This window comes from Oncorhynchus clarkii, chromosome 4 (assembly GCF_045791955.1).
Source record: "Oncorhynchus clarkii lewisi isolate Uvic-CL-2024 chromosome 4, UVic_Ocla_1.0, whole genome shotgun sequence".
Classification (NCBI taxonomy): Eukaryota; Metazoa; Chordata; class Actinopteri; order Salmoniformes; family Salmonidae; genus Oncorhynchus; species Oncorhynchus clarkii.
Window position 1 is genome coordinate 41,471,979 of NC_092150.1, and position 25,427 is coordinate 41,497,405.

The 25,427-nt window shown below is 42.7% G+C and overlaps 1 protein-coding gene across 4 annotated transcripts in view; it reads right to left on the bottom strand.

Annotated features, from left to right (window-relative positions):
- The window catches only part of LOC139406826 (microtubule-associated serine/threonine-protein kinase 2-like), a 159,284-nt gene that overhangs the window by 72,748 nt on the left and 61,109 nt on the right, over window positions 1-25,427 (bottom strand). For 2 of the 4 annotated variants that reach the window (XM_071149889.1, XM_071149888.1), the window contains exons 3-4: window positions 2,448-2,539; window positions 2,242-2,295 (exon numbers count right to left, since the gene is read on the bottom strand). In XM_071149889.1, coding sequence (XP_071005990.1) covers window positions 2,242-2,295; window positions 2,448-2,539 — 146 coding nt within the window. The remainder of the gene's footprint in view (window positions 1-2,241; window positions 2,296-2,447; window positions 2,540-25,427) is intronic. The other 2 variants (XM_071149891.1, XM_071149890.1) reach the window with 1 other exon arrangement.

Sequence of the window (25,427 nt, forward strand, 5' to 3'; positions counted from 1 at the left end):
TTGCTGGACCCCAGGTAGAGTAGCTGGGGATCCTTAACAAATACAAACACATCGGTGAGAGAGCCGTTCGTTTGTCTCTCTAATTTGCATACTGGTAGGCTACTACTGCTTTTTGCCGATTATCTGCAGAGAAATTCTGAAAACATTCTATGAAGATGTTGAATCCTCACTGCAGGAACAGTAGGTACTGGAGAGGTCCATTCTGGTCCAAAATATAATACAAGAAAACAGATAGAAAATTATAAAAGTAACTGTCATGATACTTACAGTGCATTTGGAAAGTATTCAGACCCCTTCCCCTTTTCCACATTTTGTTACGTTGCAGCCTTATTCTAAAATTGATTAAATTATTTTTGTTCTCCCTCAATCTACACACAATACCTCATAATGACAAAGCAAAAACAGGTTTTAAGATTGTTTTGGGCTGTGACAAAATGTGGAAAAAGTCAAGAGGTCTGAATAGTTTCTGAAAGCACGGTATATGGTCGTATTAAATATATTGACATAGGCCTATTGATTTGATGAAAGTGTCAACAATGGAGTAGTCGACTGTTTTCTGTGTAGCAAAGCCCCTGTTTAACACCTTCTTCATTCTTCAATCATAGCTGTAGGTCTATTCATGGGTGCCTGACATTGTATAAAAGTGGGGGTGCACAATCTGGCGGGAAGGGGGGGGGGGGGATCAAAGAGAAGACTAAAATATTTATTCTGACTAGATTAATAATCTACAACCTTCCCAAAAAAGTCCCACCCACAGTGATTGATTGGCAGGTCTGAAACCCTAACTCTATGATTTACACACATCCTGCCCCATCCCCTGACAATCCCACCCACATTGATTGATTGACATGCCAAACTGTTAAAGGTTTAAATTACAGAAGGACACATTGGCTTCCTTACCCTATGTGTCCACAGCAGCTGAGCCAATATAATTCATAATTTGAAAAAAATGTTTTTGTGGAAATTCACATCAGTAAAACTTTAAATATGACTTTAATCTCAAGAGAAGACAGGTTTAATGTTTAAAAAAGGTAATCTTACTTAGTAAATAGTCCTGATCATATAGGCCTAGACCTAGACAATATCCAAAACAACTAACAATACACTGAATTCATACATTTTCAGTCATTTTTATTGTAAAGTCATCTTTCTACTCAATACCACAACTAATTTGACCTGTCTAGGAGGTAAGGTAGCAGGTAATGGACCCTATCAGATATTTATATAGTTGGTGATGTATATAAACTAATTACAACTTTTTAAAAAAAAATTTAGATTACAATTGTACAATTCATGCTCCCCGCATAACAACCACAAAGACTGCCGGAAAGGCCCGAACGCAAGATCGTAATTTTGATGACTCACACGGTGAGACATCTGTAGCCTACTGTACATGGTAAACTGGTGCGCCGCAAGTTCTACTTCCCATTTTAGTTTGGAAAACAGCTGTGAGGATTTTTCTACAAATATTCACAACATATTGACACAATTACAATCTTCATAGAATAAAAATGTAATTGAATATATTACAGGTGTTTTTTTGCTTTTTACAAAGTGGGATACATTTTTTACAAAGTGTTTAATTTGCATAGCCATAGAGGCATACTCACATTTGCATAGCAAGTGCTGCTACAGTACACCCTGCTACCACACAAAGCTTGGCCATCTTGATGAATACTAATGCAATTGCTAGCTATCTCCATACAACTAACCCACAAGTTTATAATATTTTTTTACCCACAAGTATATGAAGAGTGAGCATGGATTTTTATTTCCTCACTGTGGGATGCCGAGCGCGGGGTGTTGTGGGATTGTTTTCTGAAGTAAGAGCTGATTCTGAGAAAAATTCAACTTTTAGAGCAATATTACAGTATAATAAAAATGTATTTTAAGATTTTGTAACTTGTGAACGTTTTCTTGGAGTGCTCTTGCTAGCAGATACCCATAGACTTCCGTCATTGCGCTAGTTAGCATTGGCTAGCAAAACTACCTCTAACTCCCTTCACACTGGACACAGAGACATAAAAATGGTATCCATGAGTTAATCTGACTCTATAGAAGCAGATAAAAGTCCCGAAGTATCCCTTTAACGTTTTCAATAATTTAGTTGTGTATTTTGGATGGAATCAAGTCATCAGAATGTGCCAGAGGCCACCAAAATAGAGCTTGTTCTGCAGTTTCTTTCCTGGAACTCCCTGTCTGGCTACTTTTGCTATTTGGCTAGCTACTCCATGTACTTACGGAAAACACTGATGTGATGCTGTATTTCTGGTGGACCACATGTAGACTTTTCTGCTGAAAACCCCCAGAGAGAAACAGCATGCTGTTTGTTTATGTTATAATGAACTGCTCCATATAAAAGCTCCATATTTGATGAGGGTTGTGTGTGTGTGTGTGTGTGTGTGTGTGTGTGTGTGTGTGTGTGTGTGTGTGTGTGTGTGTCTTACCTGGGTGTCCATGTAGTGGCGAGTGTGGTCTGGGTAGTGTAGGAGAGGTGCTGGATGTCACAATCAGGCTCTTCCTATTGCTGGTCCGACAGCTGGGGAGAAAGGAGACACACACACTTAGAGAAGATCCACAAACACACTTAAAAACGACAACACACACACACACACACACACACACCGAGGCAGTACATTCAATTGAACTGGGAGGAGATTTCCAGTACATTTGGAACCAGATGAACACTTATTCCCATAATGTGTTCTATCAACACGCCATTCACTCTTCCAGTGTCCGCATATCAACGAAAAAGTTGCTTTATTAAGACTCTCCACTTCAAGCACATTAGGGGTTACAGTAGACCTAGTTAAAGGAACAGTGTAGCAGCTCCACACACACACACACACACACACAGCGTTCCAGCTGACCCCAGAGTCTCTGTGTTTCTGTCCCTCCTCTCTCTCTGTCCCCACTCTCAGTAACGGCTCCACTCAGTCTGAGCAGCTTTTCATCTCTCTCTCTCTCTCTCTCTCTCTCTCTAAAGACCCAATCATCACAGCTGGAAGCCTGTACAGTACTCAATGCCCACTGATCAGAACTGCACACTACATTGGATTTGTGTGAGGTGACTGACTGAGGAGGGTGTGTGTGTGTGTGTGTGTGTGTGTGTGTGTGTGTGTGTGTGTGTGTGTGTGGGTGTGTGTGGGTGTGGGTGTGGGCGTGTGTGTGAGAGAGAAAGAAAGGACAGTGTGTGTGTGTGTGCCTGTCCGTCTGTCCGTCCGTGAGGACAGTGTGTCAGTGTGTGTGTGTCCGTTACTGTTGATCTCTAGTTTTATGAGTATAATAACCATTAACTGTTCGCAGTAAGAATCCCAACATAAAAACACCTGCAGAGCTCAATGACGTCTTTGCACTACTACTATAGCTGCTAGCCTAGTACTGCTGCAATGATGATGACGCTAATGTTCAGTACACAAGCATACAAAACAGGTATATACACACACACATAGCAAACTAACAGAGCCATCAGTGAGCTCTGCTTAATGTTTGTATCTCACAGCAGGTGGTCTACAGCAGGGAGCCTGCATAGGAGTGGAGAGAAGAGGATAAGAGAGGACAGATGAGGAGAGATGAGATGAAAGAGGAGAATGGGAGAGAAGATAGTTTCACGTTTGAAGAGGAGAGGAGAAGAGAGGTGATGAAAGAGGAGACGGTGGTTCGAACTAGAGGTCAACCGATTAATCGGAATGTCGATTTCAAGTTTTCATCACATTTGGAAATCTTTTTGGACATCGATTTGGCCAATTTCTTAAATTTTTAATTGATTTAATCTTTATTTAACTAGGCAAGACAGTTAAGAACACATTCTTATTTTCAATGACGGCCTAGGAACGGTGGGTTAACTAACTGCCTCGTTCAGGGGCAGAACGACAGATTTTTACCTTGTCAGCTCGGGGGATTCAATCTTGCAACCTTACAGTTAACTAGTCTAACGCTCTAACCACCTGATTACATTGCACTCCACGAGGAGACTGCCTGTTACGCGAATGCAGTAAGCCAAGGTAAGTTGCAAGCTAGCATTAAACTTACCTAATAAGTTGCATATAATCGATGCAGTGCGTATCATTGCTCCAATGTGTACCAAACCATAAACATAAACAATGCCTTTCTTAAAATCAATACACAGAAGTATATATTTTTTTACCTGCATATTTAGCTAAAATAAATCCAGGTTAGCAGGCAATATTAACCAGATGAAATTGTGTCACTTCTCTTGCGTTCATTGCACGCAGAGTCAGTGCAACAGTTTGGGCCGCCTAGTTTGCCAGAATTTTACGTAATTATGACATAACATTGAAGGTTGTGCAATGTAACAGGAATATTTAGAATAATGGATGCCACCCGTTAGATAAAATACGGAATGGTTCCGTATTTCACCGAAAGAATAAACGTCTTGTTTTCAAGATGATAGTTTCCGGATTCGGCCATATTAATGACCTAAGGCTTGTATTTCTGTGTGTTATCATGTTATAGCAAAGTCTATGATTTGATAGAGCAGTCTGACTGAGCGGTGGTAGGCAGCAGCAGGCTCATAAGCATTCATTCAAACAGCACTTTCTTGCGTTTGCCAGCAGATGTTTATGACTTCAAGCCTATCAACTCCCGAGATTAGGCTGGTGTAACCGATGTGAAATGGCTAGCTAGTTAGCGGGGTGCACGCTAATAGCGTTTCAAACGTCACTCGCTCTGAGACTTGGAGTGGTTGTTTCCCTTGCTCTGCATGGGTAACGCTGCTTCGAGGGTGGCTGTTGTCATTGTGTTCCTGGTTCGAGCCCAGGTAGGAGCGAGGAGAGGGATGGAAGCTATACTGTTACACTGGCAATACTGAAGTGACTATAAGAACATCCAATAGTCAAAGGTTCATGAAATACAAATGGTATAGAGAGAAATAGTCCTATAATTCCTATAATAACTACAACCTAAAACTCATGTTTAATACTTATTTTCCACCATAATTTGCAAATAAATTCATAAAAAATCCTACAATGTGATTTTCTGGATTTTTTTTCTCATTTTGTCTGTCATAGTTGAAGTGTACCTATGATGAAAATTACAGGCCTCTCTCATCTTTTTAAGTGGGAGAACTTGCACAATTGGTGGCTGACCTAATACTTTTTTGCCCCACTGTGTATATATATATATATATAACTATTTGTCACATATCAGTTTACAAACAATGTAAAAAATAATCATTGCGTTAATAAAGCCGCATACAAAAATGTTTTTTTTTTGTTGTTTTTTTTTTGAGTAAGGCAGCTCCAAAATGAAGGTGTTTCAACCTAGCTCAGTGCTTTCTGTGGTGGTGGGGCAGCCAGCAGAAAATATAGAGCGTAGGGGTTGGTAATGTTCTCTAGATATGGCGTGATTGGCTCAGTGTTCTGTCACTCATGTCTAAGGGTAGAGCTTGAAAATTCAAGCCCCTTAGGTGCTGCCATAGTTATATTAGAAGTACCCATCCAAGAAGGCTCAAGATCATTGGCCACAGATAAAATGGCATCTGGCAGAGAAAATGAACTGTTTAGCAACCAGACAATCTCCACTGATAGCCAGGTGTAGCAGTGGTAAATTGTTGGGACTGCTGTTGGGACAGCTTTATGTACCGTTTTAGTGAAATTAATGTTTTGTTCAGTGTTGTGTAGTGGCTTTGCTAGCATGCATCCCCAATATTAAATCTTGTTTTGGCCCACCAAGATTTACATGCTGAAATTGCCACTGATTACACCTATCTATACATACTTTACATTATTTGCGAGATCAGACATAATATCACTATAATCCGAGTGTTCTTTTTTGGAAGTTTCTTTCATTTCAGCGATTCAAATGTGTAAATATTTCAACAGTATCAAAAGCTAACTGTTTTTCAATGTTACAAATCTTTCTTCTCTTTCTTGTGATGTAAGTGTCGAGACGATACTCTGAATCACAGACAAAGCGATGGAACGGAAAAACGATGTATTCCGTTGATCCCATTTCAGCCATTACCGGGTTGTGTTTGACAGGTCATTGCAAACATTTCCGCGGTCGTAATGTTGACGGGGAAAAAAAGCGAGAGCATTGAAGAGTCGCAGGAGTACAATGAAAGCAATCAATCCAGCGACATTTAAGTGACAAGTGGATTTTGCACCCCTCAAACTCAGGAAATAGAAAAAGACAGATCCTTAGGTGGGCAGGGCATGCACTTTGCTACTCAAAGGGTGTGACGGGAGGATGGCGAGAACAGAGGGGTAGTAGAGAGACTAGAGAAACACTTCACCGCATGCACACATATTTAACAACATCCTGTCTAGGTGGAGATAAAAACAGGACCAAATCAAATCCACAACAAGGCCTTGGCACATTAACATAGCTATGGTAAGAGAGCGGCTGTGTGGAGGGAGGCAGGCAGGGGCGTGAAATGAAAGTTGCTCTGTAATTACAATCACCCAGATTTCCCGACATTTCTAAAAACATGTTTTCACTTTGTCATTATGGGGTATTGTGTGTTGATGGGTGAGAGAAAAAAATAAGGCTGTAAAACAACACAATTTGGAGTCAAGGGGTATGCATACTTCCTGAAGGCACTGCAGAATTAAACATAATGATTATGGCTCGAGATTGCAGGAAAAAGCTGTTTCAGGTTTTTGAAAAATAATAAATAATAATAATTATTAATATTATAATAAATAATTTATCCAACGTCCAAATGGGGGCCCTAGCACCCCTCTGGACCACCCCCCAGCGATCATCACGCGTGTGTGTGTGTGTGTGTGTGTGTTTGTTTTTATTATCCTTGTGGGGACCAGAAATCCTCACTAGGACAGTAAAACGAGGAAAATTCGGACAAGTGGGGACATTTTGCCAGTCCCCAGAAGGAAAGAGGCTATTTTAGGGAATGGGGTTAGGTTTAGGAGTTTAAGATTTAAGTTAGGAAAATAGGATTGTGTGAGTGTGTGTGCTCAAAGTCTACTTCAAAGCGTTATACACTAAGGAAAGGTTTAACAGAGACTCATCGTAAAGCCCAAGTCTCAGGTCAAACAAATCTCTCTCTCTCTCTCCTGAGTGAGGTCCCAGAAGTTATAAGTATGTTTGATGAAAGGAATCATCCAGTTTGGTGGGATCATCCAGCTACTGCGAATACATCAACAGTACCAACCTGCCTACCTCTGTAACCAGGTGGGAGGTCTTAGCTAGGAGCTACTAGAGTTCGACCGATTAATTGGCATTGGCCGATTAATTAGGGCTGATTTCAAGTTTCCATAACAATCGGTAATCTGCCTTTTTGGACGCCGATTATGGCCGATCACATTGCAGGAGACTGTGTAGCAGGCTGACCACCTGTTATGAGAGTGCAGCATCAGAATGACCTTGTGGCTGCAAGGAGCCAAGGAAAGTTGCTAGCTAGCATTAAACTCATCTTATAAAAAACTATCAATCTTCGCATAATCACTAGTTAACTACACATGGTTGATGATATTACTAGGTTAACTAGCTTGTCCTGCATTGCATATAATCAATGCGTGCCTGTTAATTTATCATCGAATCACAGCCTACTTCAACTTCGCCAAACGGGTGATGAATTAACTAAATGAATTAAATCTTTTTAAACCTGAATATTTAGTTAAAATAAATTCATGTTAGCAGGCAATTATTATTAACTAGGGAAATTGTGTCACTTCTCTTATGTATATGCAGCAGTTCGGGTCACCTGGCTCGTTGCGAACTGTGTGAAGACCATTTCTTCCTAACAAAGACTGTAATCAATTTGCCAGAATTTTACATAATTATGACATAACATTCAAGGTTGTGCAATGTAACAGCAATATTTAGACTTAAGGATGCCACCCATTCAATAAAATACGGAACGGTTCCGTATTTCACTGAAAGAATAAACGTTTTGTTTTCGAAACTATAGTTTCCGGATTTGACCATATTAATGACCAAAGGCTCGTATTTCTGTGTTTATTATATTATACGTCTATGATTTGATATTTGATAGAGCAGTCTGACTGAGTGGTGGAAGGCAGCAGCAGACTGGTAAGCATTCATTCAAACAGCACTTTACTGCTTTTGCCAGCAGCTCTTAGCAATGCTTGAGGCACAGCGCTGTTTATGACTTCAAGCCTATCAACTCTTGAGATTAGGCTGGCAATACTATAGTGCCTATAAGAACATCCAATAGTCAAAGGTATATGAAATACAAATGGTATAGAGAGTTATAATTCCTATAATAACTTGCGGCTGAACTTGAAAGGGGTTCCTTCATTATTTTTACGTTCATGTCTTCCATAGAGAATATCTTGATCTACTTCAAATAAGGTCTGTGTTTCGTGCAGGTTTAAACCGCTTCAGCGTTTTGATACTCGTGTAAATCTCACTAGGATAAGGTAATATTTGTCAACATATTTTCATACATCCACTCTACCCCCAAAAAATTCCTTCACATATATTTAGCCAATATTGATCAGAGTTACCTTGTCCTATGGATATCTGCACAGTTATCAAATTGTCACGGTGGTGTAAGCCTACACGAAACACAGACCTTATTTGAAGTGAATCTAAAAATATCCTATGGAATCAATGAATGAAGGAACCACTTTTCAGATTTTTTTCAACATTCATCACAGGTAACTTAAACTCTAGTTTTATTATTCAAACAGTTGAGAGTATTTGTGTCTTCAGTATCCTTGTCAATTCAGAGAGCTGTGCGTGTATGTATGATTATATTAATTTTACAGATGGCAGAGAAAAGCAGAGCACCAGTGTGGGACTATTACATTGAATCGGCACCAGGGAAAGCAAGGTGTCTTATTTGTGATAAAGATGTAAGTATGGGGTCAGCAACGGCTAAATCAAAAAATACCATCAACCTGTGGAATCACCTTAAGAACACCCATCCAAAAGCCCATAAGGAAGCAATGATGAAAAAAAGCAAAGGCAAATTCTTCACAATGAAAAAGTGATAGACATGTCACAGACATCGCTGGCTCGTACAATCGTACAACTTTTTAATACACAAACAAAATGGCAGGACAAAGACCCAAGGGCCAAGAAGATGGATAAAGCAATTATTGAGATGATTGCCACTGACAACCAGCCATTTACAGTGGTGCTGAACCCCGGTACAGGATCAAAGATGAAAAATGATATTGCACAGAAATGCTAGATAAAACACATGAAAGAGTTGTGATGAAAGTGAAGAATCTGGTGGCCCCAGTGAATGCTCCACACATGGCATTCACAACTGACTGCTTGGGTCCCTGATGAGCCTTACTGGACATTTAATTGACAATGTCTGGACAAGAAAGCAGGTTGTGCTGAATGTCAAGACTATGACTGGATCACACACAGGAAACTACATCAGAGAGATGTTCTTGACCATGTTGGAATACTGGGAAATCCTCAGGGACAGTGGGGCAAACATGGTGAAAGGTATGAGACTGGCAGAGCTTCCAGACTTCAGCTGCAGTGCACACACCCTAGAGCTTGTAAATAATGATGGACTATCCAGTCAGAGAGGTGTGCTAGACATTATTGCCATGTTGAAGAGGTTTTGCAACTCACTTCGACCACTCTGTACTGGCCAAACAGAGGCTGAGGGCCATTCAGGAAGCACTTGGCCATCCCAAACACAGCATCATCCAAACAGTTCAAACTCGCTGGAACTCAACACTACACATGTTGCAGAGGATGTTTGAACAGAGGCGTGCACTGAATGTATATGCAGGTGAATACGGACATATCAGCAGTTTGTCTGCTGCACAGTGGGACATTGTCTCTAACCTAATTGAGACTCTGGCACCTACGGAGGAGGTGACAATGGAGATGAGCCACTCTAACTCTACAGCCGAATGCATCATCCCCAGTGTGTCGGTGCGGAAGCTGATGCTGCAGCAGGAGGGTCCTTCTACTCAAGGTATCAAAACTTTACGGAAGACCATGTTGGACAGTCTGACAAGGAGGTTCTCCAAGGCCGAGGAGACAAAGTGCCTGGTGCTGGCAACTGTCCTGGATCCACGTCACAAGAGCTACACCTTCACCTTAGGGACAGCACTAGAGAAAGCAAAAGAGTGGCTGAAGGAGGGATCTGACCTACTAAGGAAACCAAATCCCAGAGCCACAGCCGGAGGGACGAGTGAAGAGGAGACCCAGATCCAGGTGCAAAGAGGCAAAGAGTCTGGGTAGATCAGCCACCCAGTCTGGTTGACAGCCTTTGCGCTAGAATCCTTGGAAGCCAAGAGCGCAGGGCTGAAGTCCAGAGCAGCTTTGAAATTGAATTGGAGCGTTACCTCACAGAGCCTGTTATTGACAGAGAGAGTGGCTTGCCTTTGGAGTGGTTGAAACAGAATGAGGACAGACTTCAAACACTCGCTCCACTGGCTAAGACGTTTCTCTGTCCCCCACCTTCTTCGGTCCCAAGCGAGAGAGTGTTCAGTGAGGTCGGGATCATTTATGATAAGCGGACTGACAGGGGAACATGCAGACAAGCTCTGCTTTCTGCACTGCCACCTAAAAATTATTCACTTGTAATATTGAAGACTCATGTTAAAAGGAACCACCAGCTGTCATATGTTCTCATGTTCTGAGCAAGGAACAACTTCTTGCTCCTACTTGAGACGCAGATGTCTCAAGTAGACACCTGGAAATGCAAATGCGCTACGCTAAATGCTAAATGTACTCGTTAAAACTCAAACGTTCATCAAAATGCACATGCAGGGTATTGAAATAAAGCTACACTCGTTGTGAACCTAGCCAACAAGTCAGATTTTTAAAATGCTTTTTGGCGAAAGCATGAGAAGCTATTATCTGATAGCATGCAACACCTCAAAATGCCTGAATGCGACGTAAACAAAGATTTAGCTTATCCGGCGCTACACAAAACACAGAAATAAAATATAAAACATTCATTACCTTTGACGAGCTTCTTTCTTGGCACTCCTATATGCCCCATAAACATCACTATTGGGTCTTTTTTTCGTTTAAATCGGTCCATATATACCCAAAATAGCTTTCTATGGAAGCTGTGTCATTCAGAAAAAAACATTGTTTTTAAACGCTGCGTCATTTTTTAAAATTAAAAAAGTCGACGATAAACTTTCACAAAACACTTCGAAATACTTTTGTAATCCAACTTTAGGTATTAGTAAACGTTTATAATCTATCAAAATGATTACAGGGCGATGTGTATTCAATAGCTCCTCGTCTTCAAATCAATGGCTGCCAATGTGCACATTCAAAACATCCTGGTGGAGACCGGAAGAAATTGAATCCAGTTAGTTGGATTTACCAAGAAAAAACTCCCTGGAAAATGATGACAATGGCAACAATGACATCGTGTGGAATCTGTAGGAATTGCATGCAGATCCATAATTAATTTTGTGCCCTTTTAACAACCCATGAAAGTGACGCATGGAAATTATTTTTAGCTTTCAGAGAGCAGTTTTTCTTGCGTTTTTCGATGAAACACACGATCTGTTATAGTCACAGCCGTGATTTAACCAGTTTTAGAAACGTCAGAGTGTTTTCTATCCACACATACTAATCATATGCATATACTATATTCCTGGCATGAGTAGCAGGACGCTGAAAAGTTGCGCGATTTTTAACAGAATGTTCGAAAAAGGAAGGGGTAGACTTAAGAGGTTTTAAACGTTAGCTTTTTACATGGCACATATTGCACTTTTACTTTCTTCTCCAACACTGTGTTTTTGCATTATTTAAACCAAATTGAACATGTTTCATTATATATTTGAGACTAAATTGATTTGATTTATGTATTATATTAAGTTAAAAATAAAAGTGTTCATTGTTTATTCATCGTTATCTGCATTTTTTGGTCCTCCACTAATCGTTATCGGCATTGAAAAATCGTAATCGGTCAACCTCTAGGAAATACATCATCTCTCTCCTCACACAGAGCCAGGATAATTATCCTAGATCTAGGCTGCTTTAGGCTTTAGCCTTTTCTGTTGGTGCTTTGTTCACTCCATCTTTTTCGTTCTCTCTCTCTCTCAGAGAGAGGCCAGAGAGGTCCATCCATACAGCTGCCACTGGGCCTCTCAGACATCCCATGATGCTGTCTACCTGGACCAGAAGCATTGACCCCTGACCACTCTGACAAGTAGAGGTTAGAGGTCAAAGGGAGGAGGGTCTGACGGTTCCATAAAGAGGACAGCTCACACTGCAGAGCGTGCATCTCGACAGATGGTAAGAGAATTATCAAACACACAGCTTCTCATGAAGGAATTCTTACCCAAGCTTGGCTGCTTACGTTGGATGCATACCAATAAACACCCACTGGCCACAGTACACACATGCACACACACACACCAGGGTTTCCGTTAGCCGGTAATAGCTGGCTATTGGCCAATAAAAAAAATGAAAAGCGAAAAATAAAACCGGCGCTGGGAGAAAAACAAAAAAGGAGTAAAAATGTGCTTCCCATAATAAGTTGAATGGACTAACTCTGTGTGCAATAAGGATATTTAACATGATTTTTGAATCTCTGTAACCCACACAAACAATTTGCTGTAAGGTCCCTCGGTCGAGCAGTGAATTTCAAGTACAGATTCAACAACAAAGACCAGGGAGGCTTTCCATACAAAGAAACAGGTGTCCTTCCTAACTCAATTGACAGAGAGGAACAAAACCACTCAGGAATTTCACCATGAGGCCAATGGTAATTTTAAACCAGTTACAGAGTTAAATAGCTGTGATAGGAGAAAACTAAGGATGGATCAACAACGTAGTTACTCCACAATACTAACCTAAATGACCGAGTGAAAAGAAGAAAGCCTTTACAGAATAAAAAATATTCCAAAATGTGCATCCTGTTAGCAATAAGGCACAAAAGTAATACTGCACAAAATGTGGAAAGAAATGTACTTTTTGTCCTGAATACAAAGTATTATGTTTCGGGCAAATCCAACACAACACATCACTGAATACCACTCTTTATATTTTCAAGCATGGTTGTGGCTGCATCATGTTATGGGTATGCTTGTCATCGGCAAGGACAAACAAAGTCCTTTCCAAGACACTGGTAGACAATTCCACCTTTCAGCAGGACAATAACCTAAAATGCAAAGCCAAATATACACTGGTGTCACACCCTGACCATAGTTTGCTTTGTATGTTTCTATGTTTTGGTTGGTCAGGGTGTGATCTGAGTGGGCATTCTATGTTACATGTCTAGTTTGTCTAGTTCTATGTTTGGCCTGATATGGTTCTCAATCAGAGGCAGGTGTTAGTCATTGTCTCTGATTGGGAACCATATTTAGGTAGCCTGTTTGGTGTTGGGTTTTGTGAGTGATTGTTCCTGTCTCTGTGTTTGCACCAGATAGGGCTGTTTTAGGTTTTCACGGTTCTTGTTTTTGTTAGTCTGTTCATGTGAAGTGCTTTATTAAAGAACCATGAATAGAAACCACGCTGCGTTTTGGTCCGCCTTTCCTTCAACTCAAGAGAACCGTTACAGAATCACCCACCACAACAGGACCAAGCGGCGTGGTGAAAAGCAGCAGGAGCAGCGAAAAGAGGAATGGACATGGGAGGACGTTTTGGACGGCAAGAGTATGGACTATACTACTTGGGAGGAGATAGACAGGTGGGCGGTCGACCCAGGAAGAGTGCCGGAGCCCGCTTGGGATGCGCTGGAGCAGTGCGAAGAGGGGTATAGGAGAATGGAGTTGGAGAGACAAGCACGGCGGCGCGGTAGGAAGCCCGAGAGTCAGCCCCAAAAATGTCTTGGGGGGAGGCACACAGGAAGTGTGGCGAAGCCAGGCAGGAGACCTGCGCCAACTTCCTGTGCTTACCGGGGGGCTAGAGAGACCGGGCAGGCACCGTGTTATGCTGTGAAGCGCACGGTGTCCCCAGTGCGGGTGCATAGCCCGGTGCGGTACATTCCAGCTCCGCGTATCGGCCGGGCTAGAGTGAGCATTGAGCCAAGTGCCATGAAGCCGGCTCTACGCAGCTGGTCTCCAGTGCGTCTCCTTGGGCCGGCTTACATGGCACCAGCCTTGCGCATGGTGTCCCCGGTTCGCCTGCATAGCCCAGTGCGGGCTATTCCACCTCGCCGTACTGGCAGGGCGACTGGGAGCATGCAACCAGGTAGGGTTGGGCAGGCTCGGTGCTCAAGAGCTCCAGTGCGCCTGCACGGTCCGGTCTATCCGTCACCACCTCCACGCACCAGCCCTCCGGTGGCAGCCCCCCGCACCAGGCTGTCTCTCCGGCTCATCCTTACAGGTGCTCCCGCTTGTCCAGCGTTGCCGGAGCCTTCCTCCTCTCCAGCGCTGTCGGAGTCTCCCGCCTCTCCAGCGCTGCCGGAGCCTTCCTCCTCTCCGGCGCTGCCAGAGCCTTCCTCCTCTCCAGCGCAGCCGGAGTCTCCCGCCTGTTTGGCGCTGCCAGAGCTCCCGCCCCTCAGTCCAGAGGCGCTAGAGCCCCTCATTCCAGAGGCGCCAGAGCTACTCAGTCCAGCGCTGCTAGAGCCTTCCTCCTCTCCAGCGCTGCCGGAGTCTCCCTCCTGTTCGGCGCTGCCAGAGCTGTCCTCTCCAGCGTTGCCGGAGCTTCCCGTCTGCCCAGCGCCATCTGAGCTTCCCGTCTGCCCAGCGCCATCTGAGCTTCCCGTCTGCCCAGCGCCATCTGAGCTACCCGTCTGCCCAGCGCCATCTGAGCTACCCGTCTGCCCAGTGCCATCAGAGTCGCCAGTCTGCCCAGCGCCGCCTGAGCCACCCGTCTGCCCAACGCCGCCAGTGCCGCCAGTCTGCCCAGCGCCGCCAGTGCCGCCAGTCTGCAAGGGGCCGCCAGTCAGCCAGGGGCCGCCAGTGCCGCCAGTCAGCCAGGGGCCGCCAGTGCCGCCAGTCAGCCAGGGGCCGCCAGTGCCACCAGTCAGCCAGGGGCCGCCAGTGCCGCCAGTCAGCCAGGGGCTGCCAGTCAGCCCAGAGGCGCCAGAGCCCCTCAGCCCCGAGCAGCTGCCCCTCTGTCCCGAGCAGCTGCCCCTCTGTCCCGAGCAGCTGCACCTCTGTCCCGAGCAGCTGCCCCTCTGTCCCGAGCAGCTACACCTCTGTCCCGAGCAGCTGCACCTCTGTCCCGAGCAGCTGCACCTCTGTCCCGAGCAGCTGCACCTCTGTGCATCAAGCAGCTGCACCTCTGTGCATCAAGCAGCTGCACCTCTGTGCATCAAGCAGCTGCACCTCTGTGCATCAAGCTGCCCCTCTGTCCCGAGCTGCCCCTCAGTCCAGTGGGGTCATTAAGTATGGTCGCCGTGGTTAGGAGGCCACGGAAGCAGACAAGGTGGGGGACTAAGACTATGGTGAAGTGGGGGCCACGTCCAGCACCAGAGCCGCCACCGCGGCCAGATGCCCACCCAGACCCTCCCCAATAGGTTCAGGTTTTGCGGCCGGAGTCCGCACCTTGGGGGGGGGTACTGTCACACCCTGACCATAGTTTGCTTTGTATGTTTCTATGTTTTGTTAAGTCAGGGTGTGATCTGAGTGGGCATTCTATGTTACATGTCTAGTTTGTCTAGTTCTATGTTTGGCCTGATATGGTTCTCAATCAGAGGCAGGTGTTAGTCATTGTCTCTGATTGGGAACCATATTTAGGTAGCCTGTTTGGTGTTGGGTTTTGTGGGTGATTGTTCCTGTCTCTGCGTTTGCACCAGATAGGGCTGTTTTAGGTTTTCACGGTTCTTGTTAGGCTGTTCATGTGAAGTGCTTTATTAAAGAACCATGAATAGAAATCACACTGCGTTTTGGTCCGCCTCTCCTTCAACTCAAGAGAACCGTTACAACTGGAGTTACTTACCAAGATGCCTTGTTAAAGTTTTGACGTAAATCGTCTTGAAAATCTATGGGAAGATTTGAAAATGGCTGTCTAGCAATGATCAACAACTAACTTGACAGAGCTTGAAGAATACATTTTTTAAAAATGAGCATATAATGTACAAAGCTCTTAAGAGACACCCTAAAAGACTCACAGCTGTTATCACTCAGGGGGATGAATACTTATCTAATACAAATATATTAGAAAAAAAAGTTAAAACGTTAGAAATTATCTTCCACTTTGACAGAGTATTTTGTGTAGAGTGTTGACAAATAAAGTAGAATTCAATCAATTTTAATACCACTTTGTAACACAACAAAATGTGGAAAAAACTAAGTGGTGTGAATGCTTTCTAGTCATTATAAATCCTTTTGACTGGTCATGCTTAAACACATCTAGTACTGGGTTGGACACCCCTTTGCCTCCAGAACAGACTGAATTCTTTGGGGCAAAGAAATGTTGCTCAATTGTGACCGACAGCTCGATTCAGTCTTAAGTAGCAACATTTGAAATTGTGTTTTTTACATTGGATTAAAGCAGCGACTCTACTTTAAAAATATATATCATATACTACAGTTGAGGAACAATGGGAAAGTGATTCTGCTTTGAAAGTTTGAGAAAATGACCCTTGAATGTTTTGGTACACCTACTGGAGAGCTCCTCTTTGTCTATACCCATTCAGCATCATTCACACCCTCTTAAGCCTTAGCCCCACCCATCTCATTAAGGATTCACATGAGGCCATGTGCTAAACAGTAAGTACGGTAGTGTACAACAAAAGACTTCAAGACTAAAGGCTGGTTTATACTATCGACATGTCTGTATACAGTTGTCGAAGTGACATCATGAACATTCTATTGTCATCCGACAGGGATGTCGCTAGGCCTTCATTAGCCCCCCCCCCCCCCCCCCTAAATAAATCAATATATCAGTCAATATATTATCTCTGTGATTTCTTTTTTTTTTGTCAACCGTTCCATCACATCTTAAACTTCTTACCGGGCGAGCACTAAGACGTGGGGGAGGCTGCTGCTGCAGAGACTGCAGAGAGTGCTAGTGACTGTTAGGTCTACTTGTAGCTAACATTTTGGTTAATGTTAGCTACTTCTGTGGCTTGAGACTGTTAGCAAACAGTAAACGGACAGGAAAAGGCTCTGACAGAACGGAGTCATGCAGATAGGCTACGATTTGAATTTGTGGTGAGTTAGAACAAACAGAGAGAGATTATTCACTACTATAGACTTTGGTCATAATCAAAGCTTTGTTAACCAATATGTTAACGTTTTACTGTGAGGCTGCCTGTAAGTTACAGTGTAACTGATGTTACGAGCTAGCTAACGGTAACGTTAACACTGTCTTTTAAATTTGACATAAGTTATGTGGCGATGATATGTAATTAACATTGTATTTAATGTAGTTTTGCTATCTGTGCCAGGCTATAAATGAGACAGATGACGTAACATCATGCACATATCTTTTCATACTCAATTGCTTTCATTCAGTAGGCCATTACAATTATAAGTAGGTAATGTGTAGAAAAGGTGACATAGTGTTGATCACAATGTCATTGTATTATCCTGAATTTCTCAACTGTAGGCTAGCTAACGACTAACGTTAGATGGATATACAGAAATTCTTCAAGAGAGGCAGTGCCAGCAGCTCTGCCGAAGGCCAATCCGGTGAGAAATTAAGATTTTACCAGTTCAAACAAACAAATTAAAACTTAAACTGAATAATCACCTATTAAGCCTAAATATGAGTTTAATAACAATACATGCCAGAACACAGCACACAAGAATGAGGGAAATAATCTGGAGGCTGACAGGGCTGAGGGAGCATGTCTGATGAAGGTTAGTGATAAAAAAGAAAAGCGAGTAGATGTTCAAGCTTTCAGTTAAATTTGTACAGCATATGACAAAATATGTCTTACTTTTGTTAGGCATAAATAAATGATGCTCGTGATATCTTAAAGGGTCATGCAGAAAGAGAGGCTTCTGTGCAAGGCAGAGATCAACATGCGAGCTGTGTAAGTGAGAGAGAGCAAGCATGCCCAGAGAAAGAGGGACAACAAACAGATCCAGAAAGAGAGGGACAAGAAACAGATCCAGAAAGAGAGGGACTAGAAACAGATCCAGAAAGAGAGGGACAACAAACAGATCCAGAAAGAGAGGGACAACAAACTGATCCAGACAGAGAGGGACACAAACTGATCCAGAAAGAGAGGGACAACAAACAGATCCAGAGAGGGAGGGACAACAAACAGATCCAGAAAGAGAGGGACAACAAACAGACCCAGAAAGAGAGGGACAACAAACAGATCCAGAAAGAGAGGGACAACAAACAGATCCAGAAAGAGAGGGACAACAAACAGATCCAGAAAGAGAGGGACAACAAACAGATCCAGAGAGAGAGGGACAACAAACAGATCCAGAGAGAGGGACAACAAACAGATCCAGAAAGAGAGAGACAACAAACAGATCCAGAGAGAGAGGGACAACATACTGTTCCAGAAAGAGAGGGACAACAAACAGATCCAGAAAGAGAGGGACAACAAACAGATCCAGAAAGAGAGGGACAACAAACAGATCCAGAAAGAGAGGGACAACAAACAGATCCAGAGAGGGAGGGACAACAAACAGATCCAGAGAGAGAGAGGGACAACAAACAGATCCAGAGAGGGAGGGACAACAAACAGATCCAGAAGGAGAGGGACAACAAACAGATCCAGAGAGGGAGGGACAACAAACAGATCCAGAGAGGGAGGGACAACAAACAAATCCAGAGAGGGAGGGACAACAAACAGATCTAGACAGGGAGGGACAACAAACAGATCCAGAAAGAGAGGGACAACAAACAGATCCAGAAAGAGAGGGACAACAAACAGATCCAGAAAGAGAGGGACAACAAACAGATCCAGAAAGAGAGGGACAACAAACAGATCCAGAGAGGGAGGAACAACAAACAGATCCAGAGAGAGAGGGACAACAAACAGATCCAGAGAGGGAGGGACAACAAACAGATCCAGAAAGAGAGGGACAACAAACAGATCCAGAGAGGGAGGGACAACAAACAGATCCAGAAAGAGAGGGACAACAAACAGATCCAGAAAGAGAGGGACAACAAACAGATCCAGAGAGGGAGGAACAACAAACAGATCCAGAGAGAGAGGGACAACAAACAGATCCAGAGAGGGAGGGACAACAAACAGATCCAGAAAGAGAGGGACAACAAACAGATCCAGAGAGGGAGGGACAACAAACAGATCCAGAGAGGGAGGGGCAACAAACAGATCCAGAGAACGAAAGTAATCAAGACACTGCAGCAACTCCTTCCAGAAATGAGAGCGATTTAGGTGACAAAGACACTGGGCCCAGACATGTGAAGCTGAATAGCTACCCACGCTAAAATTTTGGTACACAGAAAAGGGCATTTCAGCACTGCTGGTGTGAGAAATACAATTGGGTAGAGCAAAAAACATTACATTTGATTATTTTGTCAGTAATGGCTGCAAAAATTGGGGAAAAAAAGCTTTGTTCATCTTCGGTAAACATGAGATGGCACAAACACACAGACAGTGTTGTGGCATGGCAAAGCTACCAGGCAACTAGCAATCATGGGAACATTGCTCAGATTTTAACATTTGCCCATGCTAGTGATATTGCTAGGAGGACAGGGGCTCTCTTTCCCTGCCAATGATGAATCTAGTGGAAGCACAAATAAAGGGAACTTTCTTGAATGTATGGAGCTTTTGAAGGAGTTTGACCCTTTCCTGCAAAGGTACAATACTAAATCAAATGCAACGTATCTCTCTCCAGAATCTCAAAATGACATGATCGAATGCTGTGCTCAAGAGATTACGGACACGCTTGTCTCTGAGATGTCAAAGTCTGGAATGTAATGCCATTATGGCGGATGAGGCCAGGGATGGGCAGTCTGAACAGTTGGCTCTATGTGTTAGGTATGTGACAGAGGGGACAGTTAAGGAGCATTTACTAGCACTAGCAGAAATCAGGTCATTTGATGCCCAATCAATAGCAAATGAGTTGCAACAGCAGCTCAAAATGAGAGGGGTAGCAGGCCTAAAGTGTGTTGCACAGACCTATGATGGTGCAGGTGTCATGAGTCGGTCCAAAGGAAACAATCTGTAAACAAGCTGTATGTGACGCACTGATAGGCAAACGCACCGATGCATTTGCCACAGAACTGTATGACAGAACCAAAGCACTGAAATTCACAATATTCCAGAGGCAGATGCAGCAAGAAAGCGCAATCAAACGAAAATGGGAGATTTTGTGGTGGAGACCTCCTTGGGTTTAGGCACAGAATTGTCATGTTCCCAAACAATGAAAACTGTTGTTCCCCCTGCTTGGACAGGGTGGTTTATGAGCTTGACCAGTGATTCTCAACTGTTGATGCAGGTCTGCTCAAAGGCATACATACAGGCATGCAGGCCCAACTCAAAAAAACTTCCTAGATACATCATGCTTAACTGAGTTTGCCAAGCACTACGGTATTGATGTTAAAACAGAAGAGATGTTGGTGGCCAGAAACTTTATTGCGTGGAAAAGAGAGACTGGACGTCCTCCCAAAGATATACTTGCTGTGCATAACCTCCTGGATGATGATACGTTTCCTTCTGTGAAAGAAATCCTTCAGGTTGCCCTCACAATCCCTGTGAGCAGCTGCTCCTGTGAAAGGTACTTTAGTGCACTGCACCGGCTGCACTCCTGGTTGCGGAAGACAATGGGTCAGAAAAGGCTTGCACGTCTTGCAGCCATGTCCATTGAGGGTGAAGTGCTTGGGTCACTAAGCCACAATAGTGTCATTGACCGCTTTGCCACCTTTAACAATAGGAGGTACACTTTGATGCGTCCACCCACAAAATAAGCATCAAGAGAGAGAAGCAGGAGGAGCAGTTCTGTAATATAGGTTGTAATATTTGTTTGGGATCTTACTTTTTTAGCAGATTTTTATTTTTTTATTTAGCTCATTAGTTTGCTCCATTGTGGATGATACTGTTTAAGATGTTCCATGTGTCTGAATTATTGGGTTAATTTTAAGCAACAATTAATATGACCTGCATGTTGTCTCATTTCTCACTCTCTTTCTCTCTCAAAATAAAACCCCCAAAGTATTTTGGCCTCATAGTTCAGCCATTTTTGTGCCTTTTGATGGTGTACTTAGTGGACTTTAATTTCTTTATTTGGATATAATTTAAGTAAGTCATATTAGATCAGAGTCCAACACAAACTATGAGATAGGTATACTTTTAGCCAACCTTGAGCAAAAATAACCTTATTTTGATAGATTTTACACCCGTTGTTACTCTAAAAAATACATGATGAAAAGATGTTTGGGGGCTTTAAAAAAAATCCTGGGGGAGTATGCCCAGACCCCCCTAAAAGAGTCTTAGCCACCCTATCCATGAATCTCTAGTGACGTCCTGTCGTCCGACATCAAACTTGTCATTGACGTTATGAAAAAGTATGAACACAAAAAAGATATTAGCAGCCTGGTGGTCCAAAATAGCATAACTGGTGTATTTTAACCTCAATTAACCCATCTGTTTAAAAATAAATATAGTATATGTTAATTTAGCAGACCTGAAACTAAAAACAACTTTCTGAACAATGTTTTGGTTAATTTCTAGCTTGTTAGCTAGCTATCTAACGTTATGTTAGCTGGCTAGCCAGTTCAAATAATCATATCATATAGCTGACATCATCTTAACTTTAGGCAATTTGTATTAATTATTACAGGAAAATAAACTCACAATAAGATAATTATTTACAAGTTAATTAATGGCGAGCAAATTACAGAAAATTGCTTACAGTTGTGAGTGTGACAACATAAAAGCAGGGCATTCTACCATAGAATTTTAAAACTTGGACACTGTCTCGTGGGCCTAACATTATATCCTAATTTGACTTTGGTGCAGATCATGTTGTTCTTCACATTACCGTCTCTGGTGAACACACACTATATCAAATACAATCAAAGTTTCATGCACAGGGTACAGAAGGTGTAAATGGTACAGTGAAATGAGTATTTTGTTTAGACATGTGGCTAGCTAGCTAGCTAAACAATGAACCATAATCCCAACTCATAACGTTATTCCCCTGTATGAATCTACAGGTAGATAAAGCTAACCAACTAGCTAGGTTCAATGTTATCTAGCTAGCTAACATTAGGCTATAACTAGCAATGCAAATGACTCTGAGATAGGAATAATATTCCTACAAATATCATACAGATAATATTAGCTAGAGAGCCAGCCAGACAGCTAACGTTAGCTAGCTAGCTAACAGTATGATTTCACTTGCAACGAAAATGACTTTCTGAGAAAATTAGAAACGTATAATATCTGAAAATGTAGCTAGCTAGACTCTCTTACCTGTATACATGGATGAACATTTCTCCCTCTGTCACGGATGCCATTGTTGCCCTTAGTTTGAAGATGTAATCCGGAGACAGGTGTTTTATACATCAGCCTTCTGTGTTATATTTTTGACAGCTCATGCTAGACAGAAACGTGCTACATGGCGATCTGAACTCATCGATCTGAACTCATCTCTCGGCATGTCCATCCCATCCATTATCTCAGCCAATTATGGCAAGCGGAAGGTTCCTGTCTTTTTCTGTGGCTAAACCAACATCTTTTTTTTTCATTCGTATTTACAGATGGCATACAAGTTTATTATTAAGGCACATGAAAGTTCACATGTTCCAGAAGTCATTCTGCCCAAAACATTTTTATGTTCAAATGCCTCTCCTGTGAAGTAGTGACACACAACATACACCTAGTTTCCTGAAACAAATCACAGTTGATATCAAGGGACCTAACGTGTGCCAGGAAAACATTCTGCACACCGTTATACCACCGCCACCAGCCTGTACCGTTGACACAAGGCAGAATGGGGCCATGGACTCATGCTGCTTACGCCAAATCCTGACTCTGACTAGTCCAGTGTTGGTGATCGCGTGCCCACTGGAGCCATTGAAACGAGTAGTCTATAATCTATTGGTTTTCAAATCAACTTGCTTTCATTACCCAGTAGCCAAAGGCACAATCCTAGTGATATAAGCAAACCATGCTAGTTGTTGCATCTTTAGATCTCCCTTCTTTCAGATATTTTCATCTCTGTCACATGAAACCGCTCGCATGATTTGTGTGCTTTTTACAACGTGTTTTCCAGTTAATTGCATTATGGATGAACATTCGCATGTAGCCTACTGCCTTGTGTACACTTATAATGTGAAGAAAATTAAAGTTTAGAGCTGTTGTATGCTTTTTAAATATTGTTTTATGTAGACCAGGTCTACTTGTTGTATGAATTTGGGATCTAACGCCCCTCAACTGTCCCAGAGTCTGTTCGGAATAGGCTATTTCTTTCTTGCACAGAATTACAAGTGGACCAATAGATTATGTCAACTTTTATGGGGGATAATAGATTGACATAGGCTAGTGATTTTCCTGTTTGTTATTGGTCTTGTTGGCGAAGGAAAAGTAAATGTAGCAGTTATTCTAACATCTTCAAAGTGCGCATCAGATTTGGGAAAGAAGGACGACCGCTGTGCATCCTCGAGTTGCATGTTCTGTTAAGATGAATAACCAGAATCTAAATGGGATTTCTGTCAATGCATATGGGTGCAGTAAATTTCTCAAATGTCCGTTAAATTAAAATGTCCGGCGCCACATTTTCCTAAGGAAAGCCTGGCACACACGCATACACACCTACACACAAAACAGAGAGACGAGTGAGGAATTGGAAATGTAAAATGAGATTTGAATGTTAAATGTCAAATAATAAATGTCTTTATACAACTAATTACTGGCTCTAATCGTCTCACCAAACAGTTCAATGAGGAGGCCGGCCGGGTGTTCGACAGGCAGGCAGGCAGGTGGGTAGACGCCACACATCAGGAGTTCAACAACATAATTACACTCAGCTGATGTGACAAGCCAATTAGGCTAACACTAGAATGCAATTATACAGAGACACTAACAGGGGGTCAACAAAGCGACCTGAATCAACATCACTGCTAGAAGGAAGTCAACCTGAGACAGACAGACCTGAGAGAGAGAGAGACCGGAATCACCCTCACTGGTTCTGGTAGCCTACATGTATGATGTAGCCTTTCCACTACTTACAGTAGTGCAAAAGGGCCTCCAAATTAACAACCAGACAAATTTTCTAGGGGGGTGGGGGCCAGAGTTAGGCAGGCAGGGGGTCTGGCGTACCGCGTATACAATGGTAGGGGAGATAGATGGACGGATTTAGAGGCAGACTAGCCTGCAACATTTCTCTCTCTAGCCACAGGACAACAGTATCGACAGCCAAATCATACTGTGTATACCAGTCAAATATATATATATATATATTTGGCTGGTATACACAGTACCAGTCAAAAGTTTGGACACACATATTCATTCAAGGATTTTTCTTTATCTTCACAATTTTCTACATTGTAGAATAATAGTAAAGGCATTACAACTATGAAATTACACATATGGAATCATGTAGTAACCATAAAATTGTTAAACAAATCAACAACAAAAAATATATATATACATACAGTACCAGTCAAACGTTTGGACACACATATTCATTCAAGGGTTTTTCTTTATTTTTTATTTTTTTTTACAATTTTCTACATTGTAGTATAATAGTAAAAACATTAAACATTAAAACTATGAAATAATCATGTAGTAACCAAAAAAGCAAATCAAAATATATTTTATATTCGAGATTCTTGAAAGTGGCCACCCTTTGCCTTGATGACAGCTTTGCCCACACTTGACATTCTCTCAACCAGCTTCATGAGGAATGCTTTTCCAATGCTTTGATCCACAGGACTGCTGCTGACTGGATGTTTTTTGTTCATTGCACCTTTCTCGGTAAACCCTAGACACTGTCATGCGCAAAAAGCCCAGGAGGGTGGCTGTTTCTGAGATATTGGAACCAGCGCACCTGGCATCATTGGTCAAACCATGCTCAAAGTCGCTTAGGTCACTAGTTTTGCCCAGTCTAATGTTCAATCGAACAGTAACTGTATGCCTCGATGCCTGTCTGCTTCCTTTATGTAGCAAGCCACGGCCACGTGACTCACTGTCTGTAGGAGCCAAACACTTACGTGAAAGGGGTGGTGTACCCAATAAAAAGGTCTCTACTGTCTCAATCAGGTATTGATTGTGCTATGACTATACAAATACCTCACAGCCAGGAAGCTAAGACTACAAGATCATTAGACAAAAAGGTCAAGGGGGAAAGGGTGAAGAGAGGGTGAAAAACAGAGGATGGAGGATACAATAATCAATCCCTAACGTAACACTGCAGCACATTCCATGGTAAGGCTTCCAGAATACAATGACAGGCTGGCTAAACACGCAACGCACGCACCCTGGGATACAAATACAATGTAGACACACAATATGAGTGACGTATGCACAGACAGAGACAGGTGGCCTGGACACAGCGAGGCTCCCTCGCTCACTTCATTGAGTCAGAGGAATAATTCATATCTGCTCCCACAGAGATAGCCCCATATCTGCTCCCACAGAGAGAGAAGGAGGGATGAAGAAAGGAGGAGAGATAAGAAGAGAGAGGTTTCAAAGAGAGAGGGTGAGA